The sequence below is a fragment of the Taurulus bubalis genome (genome assembly GCF_910589615.1).
Source record: "Taurulus bubalis genome assembly, chromosome: 11".
NCBI lineage: Eukaryota > Metazoa > Chordata > Actinopteri > Perciformes > Cottidae > Taurulus > Taurulus bubalis.
This window is the reverse complement of record NC_136599.1, coordinates 27564404-27576590: the sequence shown is the minus strand read 5'-3', so window position 1 is coordinate 27576590 and position 12187 is coordinate 27564404. Positions and strand designations below refer to the sequence as shown.

Below are 12187 nucleotides of genomic sequence, written 5' to 3'. Positions count from 1 at the left end.
TTCATTTAGCTGAAGCTTTTATCCAAAGCGACTTACAATAAGTGCATTCAACCATGAGGACAAATTTAGAACAACAAGAATCAAGAAAGTACAATTTCTTCAAGAAAGCCAAACTACAAAGTGCTATAAGTAAGTGCCACCTATTTATTATATGCTTACCTATTTTTATTATTATTACTTTTTATCTCATTATTGTGACTTTTTACTGCATTATTATGACTTTTCATCTCTTTTGTTTTGTTTTTTTGTGGCGGAAACGGGCTTCCATACTAACGAACGAGCCTAATATTATGCTGTGTGGTGATCACGTGGTCAGGTCAAAGGAAGTTGACTTGTATGAGCCAATGAACAGCGAGCTGGTGACCACGCGGTCACCCATTGGCTGCTTCAAAAGAGAAACATTTACGCGCTAACGGCTCGCTGCTTCAGTTGCGTTGCTCTGGACGGTAAGCGTCCATTATCTTCTTCTTCCTCAGTAATGGCTTCCCCGTGTTCACAGGTTCAGATAGACACATTGTGGTAATTTGCTGTGGGCTAAGGAAGTCCCGGTTACCGGCTCTCCGTTATAGGCCCGTCTCCGCCGACACTACCGGAGTACTGTACGGTGCGTTAGCGGGAGCCGAGCAGCGCAATAACCGCCTCTAACCGAACAGTGTCCGTGTTTACTGCCTCCTGTTTAGGTGACTTGTGGAATAACTGCAATTATGGCGGAAAGCGACTCTGGAGATCGATACGAGTTCGATGCGCCGTCTCACGTCGTGGACTTCGTGGACCTGGAGGACGAAGGAAGCGAAGACGTGTGGTTCGGTAAGAGTCTCCGGTGTCGTCGGGACGAGCTGTTGCTGTGGTTGTCTTTTAGTGTTTGTTCTTTATCCTAAAGTCTAATGTAAAGGAACCTCTGGCGTTACTCTGGACACCCGTCCCAGCAGCTACCGCCGCCGTTGTCTTTAGTTAGAGAGTTAGACGTGTCTTCATCTCGCAGAGGGTCCTGCTGGCCTCGGCTCTGCTGGAAGAGGACCTTTCCTCCTGAAGTGTGAGCAGCTGCTCTCCTGAGATCTTGTTGGTGTCATGAATCATTTCAGTCCTCTGCAGCTTCTGACCGGACCGGTATGACCCACGTGACCCTGCTGGTCTGACTGTGTTCAGGCTGTGGCTCCTCACAGGAGGGATGAGGGGCATTTTGAGATGTGTTGATAAAGTACAAGTAGTCTTCATACTGGCCTAACTGTTACAAAATGGGAACGGGTAATGCAAACTATACTACAGTATAGAGTTGCACAGCCAATATTTCTGTAAAATTAACCGTCAAATAATGTGACGAGTCCATCTTCTTGACCTGTGACTGTCTCTCCTGTGCAGATCAGCAGGCCGGAGGAGGAGACGGCCACCTGAAGACGCCTCTGAGGCTGGAACCAGATTTGAGGAGCGCCCACCCGCTGGACCTGCCTAAAGCCACCGTGGCCCCCCAAGTCAAGATGGAAGAGGACTCCGGTTGGTTTTTAATTTAATTTTAGCTAATTTCTGAAGATGCACTCATTGTATATTTTGTTTTTACATTGTAAAGTGCAAATACATTTTTTGATATTTGCTCTTTTGTTTACTTTCTTATTGTCTTTGTTATCATTTCACATTGCTGACATCATGTTAACTGGCCAGTGTTCTGTTTATGGGGTCTTGTTCTGTTCATGTATTGTCTTGGAATACAACAACAGTATTCTACTTGCCCTAATCCCAAATTACAAAACAATAACTATGTATGTGTTCAGATACTTGCCAGTCTTGACAGGTGGGTGTGACAGTACTGGATTCACAACAATCATTAAGTCAAAGCTGTAAGTGATGACGGTTTCATTTGTAAAAGCATTCTTAAAACTCATAAACATTGGATTCATATTCCCTGGTTTAAAAAAAAAAAGTTTAGGCAAATGAACAAAACACAGGTCTGTTTTTACAAATGAAACCAAATCCCATTTTACAAATGAATAGTGAAAGCCACTTTGGTGTCTTTCAGACAGAAGGGCCGTTCTCTCAGATGATTTGTGTTGTAAATGTTACTCTTGGGAAGATTGAATCCTTTTATACACTGGCTATTTCTAGCTGAGCGCTTGTGTGGCCCTCTAGACTAGTCTGTAGACATGACGTGAACTCATACGGACGTTTCAATGTTTCAGGTCCTAGTGCTGCCACGTCTCGACCTGCGAACCTGGTCACGTCCTGGGGCGATGGATCTCCTGCTCGGACTGGGACACGGCCTAAGAGGGGTGCCGCTAACCAACCCCCTGTCCAAGCACGCAGGTAAGGTCCTTGTGATGGCTCCTCTTGTACTACAGGATGGAAGTGGAAGACGCATGTGTGCTACACAATACATCTGTGGTATTGACTCATAATTGTACACAATCCTACCCGAAAATTCGAAAATTCGAAAATTCGGGCACATTAGCGTAGTCTGTTTAGAGTCAAATGGACATACAGGATTAGGGTGGGGCTACCTTGTGATTGACGGGTCTCTGCCTCAGTGTTGACCGGTCTGGAAGTTGTCAATGTTTTCATCTCGGATCTTTAAGCCTTTCAGTGTGTTTTCAGTTCATGAAACTTAATTGTAACATTTTGTTTAACTAAAAATTGTTTTGATCAGCATTCAGTTCTTGGCTCCACCCTTTTATGTTGCTTCTGGTTCCAAAAAAACAAAATGGCGACAGACAAAATGTTAAACTCAATGCTCAGGGTGACTGGCTCAGTGGTAGCGCAGGGTCGTCCTTCAGTCAGGATTGGCGTTTCAATCCCCGGCTCCACTAGTCCATGTTGTTGTGTCCTTGGCATCACACGTAACCTCAAAGTGTCGCTCTGCTTACCGTGTATGACTGTTAGTTAGTCCTGATGGACAGGTGGTACCTTCATGGTAGCTCCTCCATCAGTGTATAAATGATGACATGTAGTGTTAAAGAGCTTTGAGTGGTCGGAAGACTAGAAAGAGAAATGCATTTACCACTTGTGTCCAAACCATTGGATGATCTCACGGTGACTACGTTCACCTCTTGTATCAGTCGATGCTTCAAACACACCAACCGACTGTTGCACCATGTGACAAATGGAGGCGGTGAGATTGACGTATTCTGTGTTTTTAAAAGCTTATCCTCAATATATTCACGTGCTTGTACATCCAAAGCAAACTGAGGAGGTCCAGTCAGAGGCTATGGTCTCTGCAGGTACAGCCGCCTCCACACTTCTAGTGGGTCAGGAGAGACGACTGAGACCATACAGTCATTGTTCTACTGCTATAGAAGTTTTTGTTGCTGCCTTTGTCATTTAGATTAGTATAATTTACATCAAGTTGGGTTTTCTCCATACAGGGAATATATTGAGACTTGATCTAGATCAAGATGATCTTGACTTATTTCTATTTCTTCTTTTTTAGGGTTTCAAAACGTAAGGACATGTCGCTCGGTCTGGCTCCACCACCACTAAAGAAAAAAAAAAAGTAAGTGTCCAAACCGTCCTGTCAAGATGCCCTTCACTGGTGTATTTTCACGCTGTGCTGTTTGTCTTATCTTGTTTTTCCTTTACGGTTCTTCAAGTTTTCCACTGTTTGTTTGCTCCAGAATTCCTCCTATTGCCCGAGAATCCAGCCGGGTCCGCCACAGCAAGGCGCCACAGGATACCAGGATGCCCAAGAGCCGGACAGCAGCTTCCTCTGCTGCAAACCCAGAGTGAGTGACTATCCTGAAGGACCTGGGAGTTCATCAACTCATTTATGCATGTACTTAGGAAACAATAAGTCCAAATAAAACACCAGCTCTGGGATTCATACAATTTAGGCTCTCCGACGTGGATGATCCCAATGTTAACAGCTTGAGTATTGTTGCTGATGATAATGTCCAAACAGGCCAAACAGCTCTGAGGTGCAGGAGCTGGAGCACATCAGGAACCTCCAGAAGGAAGTGGCGCTGCATCGCAGGCAGAACGAGGCCAGCTACAAAGCTGCTCTGGCTGGCAGTGAGTAGTTATGAGTGACTTTGTGTCTGCAAACATTTTCAAATGTCCTTTTCTCACAAGCTGTTTGGTGCCATTTTAAAAGGTCTGGAAGTTGTTCTTCAGGTTTACTTCTTGGCAGTAACTGTGCGTCACTCATTTCAGATGCACCGCCCAAGAAGATGGTCCTGACGGCGACGGTGCCCAAAGAGTTCAGCTTCACCACAAACACCCGCGTCAAGGCGACCACTTCAGCAGCCCACAAGGAAGTGGACTTCATCAACCAGCTTCGCAAACCCTCCTCCCCAGTCAGTACTTCATGTGCTAACAGCTTTTATAGACGTGTAGTGCAAACTGTCAGCTCCAGACCATGAATGAGTCACTTAAACGTGTAATGTGCGCGGAACAAGAAGTGGAGTAAAGTCTCATGCTGCTGCTTCAACAAATGCATTCATCACTAGATGAAAACTACAAGTTTCCAAAAAACATTTCTTCTGCACGTTCTTTTGAATAAAACCTGATCAAGGAAGATAAATGTACTCCCTGTTGCATGGAACAAAATGTCCTCCAGTTCACAGAATAATCTGTAGTTTAGTTGTAGTTCTCAACTGAGCTGAGAGGAAAGTAAATAGACATCCAAATGTACATGAGCACCCAATTTCTCCTGTTGCTCTCTCCTTTGACTCTTTAGGCAAAGGCTATGAGGGGCGCCACCGTGCCAAAACCCTTCAACCTGTCCACTGGCAACAAGAGGGAGGCGGAGGAGGCGGCCGCCTACGTTCCCATGGCGCAGCAGATAGAGCAGTTCCACAAGCGAACCCCTGACCGCTACCATCTGCGAAGCCGCAGGAGTCAAGAAAGAGGTGTGCAGGACGTGTGGGTTGTTCTTGTCTCCGTGCCTTCGGGGTTCAGCTCAACACACTGGTTCTAACTGTTCTAGGGCCAGCAGCGGTGAAGGGTAGTAAGCTGAAGCTCACCCAGCCTCACACCCCTCAGCTGATGACCTGCCAAAGGAGCCGGCCAACCAATGTGAAGAGCAGCGCTGAGCTGGAGGCTGAAGAGCTGGACGAACTCCACAAGTAAGACCTTTACTCGTCTTGTCCCTGGCTGGAAGTAGGAAAGCCTTTTAAAATACCAAGCAGCATGTTGGTATTGATCCTGACTTCAACTCTCACCTTCATGGTAAAAGTGGGCAGTACCCTTTTGACGTAGTTGTAAGACCGCATGTTCATCAAATAATAACGGGTTAAATACACACCGCTGTTTTAACCTATGCTCTACCATTTCATCCTTTCTATTGCGTAGTAAGATTAAAGCAGCGACGTTTTCCTAAATGTTGCCATCAGAACTCTGACAACAACTGACACTGGAAATGTCTTTTGATATAAGCTTGTCTCTAGCCTACACTGCCTTCCTATCCATTAAATAAAGTGTTTTAATCACAGGTTTAAGTTCAATGCCTTGGAGCTGAACAGGAAGATTCTGCAGAGCGCCGAGCACCTAAAGAGGCCGGCAGTGAAGGAACCCACGGTACCCGAAGGCTTTGAGCTGCAGATTGAGAAGCGTCTCCATGAGCGACAGGCCAAGAAGCCTCAGGAGGAGGAAGAGAAGCCGCACGCCTTCAAAGCCCAGCGGCTGCCCAGGAAGATCCTGGAAGGAGTCGTGGTGAGTTTAATGCCTGCAAAGCTTCGAAGGAGATCATTTCCATACCATGAATGTATTCAAAAGAGTTTCCTCCCGTCAACAGGGATTGCCCGAGAAGAAAGTTCTGCATCCAACTGTGCCGGAGTCTCCGGCTTTTGCCCTGAAGAAGAGAGTTCGTATGGAGAGGGTTGAGGAGGTAAGGGCTCAGCTGGTTGTTTCATACTTCAGGCATAATTACTTTTCTTCAACTCGAGGTAACACTACCCCTTTTTGCTCAGGTCAAACGGCCCTCACCCATCAAGGCCCCCCCAGTGCCTCATTTTGGCCTCCCCTTCCAGCCCCAACTACAAGAGAACCACCATGTGGAGGTCTGTCCCTTCTCCTTTGAGGAGCGGGACCGAGAGAAGAGGGTGTTGAAAGAGAAGAAGCTGCAGGAAATGCGAAATGGAGAGGTGGAGATCCACGAACACAACCCTGGTCCTTTAGCCGTCCAGAGTAAAGACACAGCCACTAAATCACTCCTACCGTTTCCTCTCCGGTTCCAGGTACCTCAGTTCAAGGCCCAGCCGCTGCCGGACTTCGACTCGGTGCTCCTCCCAGAGAAGAAGAAGCTGGAACCCACAAAGCCGGAGCCCTTCAGAATGCTGCTGGATGAGCGGGGAGCTGTGAGGAGCGCTCGCTGGGATCAGATGGTACACACAATCTGGCGCTTTGAATTCAATATCCAGCGGTACCGTGAAATGACTGCATGACCTGTTTCTGTAGGTGAAAGAAGAGCATAAACGAGAGGAAGGAGTGGCGTTCAAAGCCAGGCCCAACACAGTCACTAATAAAGAGCCTTTCCAGCCCAAAAAGGAGGTCCGGGCTTCAGTGGGTAAGTCTGTTCACAACCTAGGTAACCTGGTTTCACCAACACCTGCAGAGTCTGATATGCTGCTTCTAACTAGGGCCGGACGGTTGAACCGGTATACCGTTTCAAATGTCCATACAGGGCCGTAACAACTGTTGCTCTTCGGCAGGCAGCAACATGTATTGCTCACCGCTGAGGGCGCAGCGGTCGCAGCTACTTGCGTGTCATGGTTATAACTTTATAACAAAATACCGCCCAGCCCTACTTGTAACGTTCATGAGCACTATTCAAACCTCGTGAAGAAGAGCACTCTGTGCTGCTGGCGCCTTCACGTTATCCGTCCTGGCACTAAGGAATGACTTCTTCCACAGTGGTGGAGGCCTTCGAGCTGTCGACGGAGCGCCGGGCCGCAGAGCGCCAGGAATACGAGCGGCAGGCCGGTGAGAGGGACGCTCTGGGGAGGTTCATGGAGGAGGAGCAGAGACGAGAGCAGGAGCAGAAGGGGAAGGAGGAGGTCGCCAAGCTGCGGAAGGAGCAGGTCACTGCCAAACGGGGCTCATTATATTAGAGCGCGCATGAAGTCGTAAATATTCCAGCGTGATGTAACGCCCTTCTCTTCCTCTCCCAGGTTCACGCCGCTCAGCCCATCCGCCACTACAAACCAGTGGCTGTGAAGAAGAGCGAGCTTCCTCTCACGGTTCCACACTCGCCCAACTTCTCTGACCGCTTCCGCTTGTGATCGCTGCCTCGCTCCGTTCTGTAGAGATCGGCTTTCAGATGGTTTTTCAGATTTCTCAAATTCTTTTTACAAAGTCTTGTATTGTTAGGCTGTAGAATTCTTACTGAAGTTGTACATGGATGTGTATTTGAAGCGACTAACGCGCTCTTCTCTTTGTTCCCTGTTGAGCCTGAGATTGTAACTGTGTGTATATTCTCTCCTTCTCTCTTTCTATCTTGACTGACTATGATTCCCTTTTTATCTTAAAACTTTTCAATAAAGGTTTACCAATTATGGTAGTTCTTGCAACTTTGCATTCATATTTAATGCCAGTAAAACATGCTCAACTTGAGCTTTAAACTAAAGTGTAAAAGTGATTTACACTTCATTAACTTTCATGAATGCTTGTGCACCGTAACAAGTTTACTATCAAAGTGATTTGTCAGTGATGTTGTGTTCACTTCTTGGTTCTGCTGACCCAAGGAAAAAGTTATTGCAAAAAATATGGCACTCAAATATTTTGACTTTAAAAACCATCTATCTGTATCTATCTATCTGTGGCTGAAAGACTAGCAATGACCAGAAGTGCACAGCTTTAAAAACCACAGAAGTGTGCTGCAGTGTCGGGTTCCTGGTCGGCTTGTTGGCTACCCATTAGAACATCTGACCAAACGCACTAACTGTGACCGTGTTGGCTGGTTATAACCGTGACACTTTCACAACCTAATGTTGCGTATTTTAGTTTTATCTAAAGAATGATGCGATAATACTTTTTTCAGACTCATTGGCCTTGGCTCATTTTCTGTAAAGAACATAAATCGTAACTTTTTAATGGCCACACTGTACACCCGCCTACACATGTATATTACATAATGGCTGTTTGGGTCCACGGACCTGGGATAAGAGTGGGCTGTTATGTTCAATAATCTTTGGGTGGTAGACTTGAAATAGTTCTGGATTCAGTAAGTTATCATAAAATGGATTTAATCAAAAGTTGATGGTGCAGTGTACACGAGGAAGCACAAAAACACAGCGTCCACAGGCCACCGAATATCTAACAGCAGTCGACTGTCTAGCTTAAAAATGATGCACACCGATCTGTAAAACATTTTATATTATAGATCAATATAATGGGCGTTGTCGTCGCTCATTGGGTTAATATTACAGCGTGCAATTGGTTATAAGTTTAGCCGAGGTGGAGGCAGCATTCGGGTTGGTTCAGAGGTGGTACCTCAGCACGCTTTGCTTCCTGGTTCTTGACGTCATCTCTCCACCCCTCTGTGTAGCTGACACAAGTTCCCTCCCTGGAGAAGTTGTTTTTCAGTACAGAGGGGAACCTGGTACCATGTAGAGGAGAACTATGAGGTCATCTTCCTTTCACATTCCTGGCCTTCCTACAACATCTCCTATGTGAACACACTAACTAAACTAACTGTGACCTTTCCCATGATACAATACACAATTTCACTAGGTTCACTCCCCCTTATTGTTTATATTCTTTCTTAAGTATCATATTTTACACATGGACATTCCTTATTTACAGTGTAAGGCATAGTACATTATTATAACAGGAAGTTGTAGGTCCTTCACTCTGTCCTGGGCCTGCTCATAGTGTGAGTAATAAAGACTCCATGGCCATGCTATCTAACCTCTTCTCAACAAAACTGAAATCTAAACCACTATTAAACGTTTGATTCAGTTACTGTTTGAGGAACTTTTAACTGGTTTCCATTCCACGAGTAGGGGCTCCTCCTCTGGAGGTAACGGAGCTTCACCCTGCCGGCCCCACCGTTTGCCAGCGCTGACCTTGCCACTGGAGACCCAGGTTGTATTGCTGGGCCTGCTGTAGGAGGGGTGGCAGACAGTCGGACCCTGCTGCAGCAAAATGAGGTTCCCTAAAAGGTGTCTGGTACTAAGAAACGCCACTGCTTTCACCCACAGGAACGCAAATCCATCCGTTCATCTTGGGGCCTAAATACATTTGTGATCTGCTGCTACCTTATGAACCATCCCGACCCCTCAGGTCGTCTGGGACGGGTCTACTTTCTGTTCTAAGAGTCTAAACATGAAGAAGCAGCGTTCAGCTTTTCTGCTCCACATATCTGGAACAAGGTCCCTGAAAGCTGCAGGTCTGCTGAGACCCTCAGCTCCTTTAAGTCCACATTAAAGACTTTTCTGTTTGCTGCTGCCTTTAATTGAACCAGATTCAAGGATATTAATCAATTTCCGCATCTCACTACTGCATTGTATTTCTTAAACTGCGACTTTTACTTTAGTCTTTGCTTTTTGACTGGTTTTTAATGTTTTAATGAATGTTCTTAATTGTTTTACTTTTGGGACTTTAAGTGTATTTTAATGCTAATACCTTTGTACTTTTACGAAAGTAAAATATTGAAATGTTCATCTCGCACAGGTGTAAATAACTTTTACATTGTATTCATCCATCCATCCATCCATTATCAGCCGCTTATCCGGGGTCGGGTCGCGGTGGCAGCAGGTTCAGCAGGCCGACCCAGGCTTCCCTCTCACCCGCAACACTTTCCAGCTCATTCTGGGGGATCCCGAGGCGTTCCAAGGCCAGCCGGGAGATATAATCCCTCCAGCGTGTCCTCGGTCTTCCCCGGGGTCTCCTACCAGTTGGACGTGCCTGGAAAACCTCTAATGGGAGGCGTCCAGGAGGCATCCTGACTAGATGCTGAACCACCTCAGCTGACTCCTTTCGACACGAAGGAGCAGCGACTCGACTCCAAGCTCCTCCTGATGTCCGAGCTCCTTACCCTATCTCTAAGGGTGAGCCCGGCCACCCTGCGGAGGAAGCTCATTTCGGCCGCTTGTATCCGAGATCTCGTTCTTTCGGTCACGACCCAGAGTTCGTGACCATAGGTGAGGGTTGGAACGTAGACCGACGTACGGACCGAAAGACATAGACAGACGGACCGGTACAGCGCCTGTTTTATTGCTGCAGCCGCACCGATCCGTCTGTCGATCTCCCGCTCCACCTTACCCTCACTCATGAACAAGACCACGAGATACTTAAACTCCTTCGCTTGGGGTAGGCAGTTTGTCCCCACCTGGAGGGAGCAATCCACCGGTTTCCGGCAGAGCACCATGGCCTCAGATTTGGAGGCGCTAACTCTCATCCCTGCTGCTTCACACTCGGCTGCAAAACGCCCCAGTGAATGCTGGAGGTCACAGTCCGAAAGTCCTTCTCCATGGCCTCCCCGAACTCCTCCCATGCCCGAGTTTTAGCATCCGCGACCATCGCAGCTGCAGCCCTTCTGGCCTGCCGGTACCCGTCAGCTGCTTCAGGAGACCCCTGGGCCAGCCAGGCCCGAAAGGCCTCCTTCTTCAGTTTGACGGCTTCCCTCACCCCCGGTGTCCACCACCGGGTTCTCGGGTTGCCGCCACGACAGGCACCGATGACCTTCCGGCCACAGCTCCGAGCAGCCGCGTCCACAATAGAGGCTTTGAACATGGTCCACTCGGGTTCCATGTCCCCAGCCTCCCTCGGGATTTGTGAGGAGTTCTTCCGCAGGTGGGAGTTGAAGACCTCCCGGACAGTACTCCGCCAGACGTTCCCAGTTCACCCTCACTACACATTTGGGCTTGCCAGGTCTTTCCAGCCGACTCCCCCGCCATCTGATCCAACTCACCACCAGGTGGTGATCAGTTGACAGCTCTGCTCCTCTCTTCACCCGAGTGTCCAAGACATACGCCGCAGATCAGATGATACGACTACAAAGTGCATAAGCACAAACAACAGTCAGAGCTTTACTCCCTGCAACCCGTAGGCGCAGGGAGGCGACCCTCTCGTTCTTCGGGGAAAACTCCAACATAGCGGCGCTCAGCCGGGGGCTCGTGAGTATCCCCACTCCCGCCCGGCGCCTCTCACCCTGGGCAACTCCAGAAAAGGACAAAGTCCAACCCTTCTCCAGGAGCTTGGTTCCAGAGCCCATGCTGTGCGTGGAGGTGAGCCCAACTAAATCTAGCTGGTACCGCTCCACCTCCTGCACCAGCTCCGGCTCTTTCCCCGCTAGCGAGGTGACGTTCCACGTCCCTAGAGCTAGTCTATGCTGCCGGCGATCGGCTCGCCCAGGTCTCCTGCCTGGCCCGCCGCCCGGTCTGCTAGGGCACCCGACCCCGATGCTTCCCCCCGCGGGTGGTGAGTCCACAGGGTTGCTGGTCCATGATCTTTTTTCGGGCTGAGTCCGACCGGGCCCCATGGGCGAAAGCCCGGCCACCAGACGCTCGCCGACGAGCTCCCCTCGTGGGTCTGGCTCCGGGAGGGTGCCCCGGTTTCCCTTGTCCGGACGAGGTAGCTTTAGACCGTGGGCTGCTATTCATCAGGGTTTTTTTGAACCGCTCTTAGTCTGGGCTCTCCCCCGAGACCTGTTTGCCTTGGGAGACCCTACCAGGGGCTGACGCCCCGGACAACATGGCTCCCAGGATCACTGAGCCACTCAAACTCCTCCACCACGTTAAGGTGGCGATTCATTGGAGGAGTACATTGTATTCAAATGTTCTTAATTGAATGGAAACATAATAAATAGAATGACTAATTAGATTGTGTGGTTGAGGTGAGGCTAACATTATCTCCCCCTTTATCAGCTGCAACATTATAGACTAAGTAATGAACACATGAATGCATCAATAATTGTCAGTGGTTTCTTCTCTCATTACTGAGACCTACCACAAATAACCACGATGATCGTTTGCGGGTCCTAAATTGATGCAACACAACATGTGTCCTTCCAGGACTCTGAAGGAAGATCACAGCTGACCCCTCTCACCCTGGACACAAACTGTTTGAGTGCCTCCCCTCTGGCAGGAGGCTGAGGTCCATCAGGACTAAGACCTCACGCCACACTTAACAGTTTCTTCCCGTCGGCAGTCGGGCTCATCAACAGAGCCCGGGTCCCCCGCTGACTGATTATGTCACCCCCAGGACTATTTTGTCTTTCTTTTCTTTCTTCTTACCGGTCACTCCCCTGCACACTTCGTATTTA

At 48.3% G+C, this 12187-nt stretch overlaps 1 protein-coding gene across 1 annotated transcript; it reads left to right on the top strand.

The window, feature by feature from the left end:
- Positions 1-704: 704 nt before the first annotated feature.
- On the top strand, positions 705-7474 carry tpx2 (TPX2 microtubule nucleation factor; the record flags this gene model as incomplete). Its single annotated transcript, XM_079225899.1, has 16 exons — positions 705-807; positions 1360-1491; positions 2172-2295; positions 3416-3478; positions 3600-3707; positions 3884-3993; positions 4135-4277; positions 4661-4832; positions 4910-5048; positions 5415-5634; positions 5717-5809; positions 5892-6065; positions 6159-6305; positions 6379-6487; positions 6835-7001; positions 7092-7474. 16 exons carry the CDS (start codon positions 705-707, stop codon positions 7200-7202), a joined length of 2115 nt encoding a protein of 704 aa, XP_079082025.1. The 3' UTR covers positions 7203-7474.
- Between the last annotated feature and the right edge of the window lie 4713 nt (positions 7475-12187).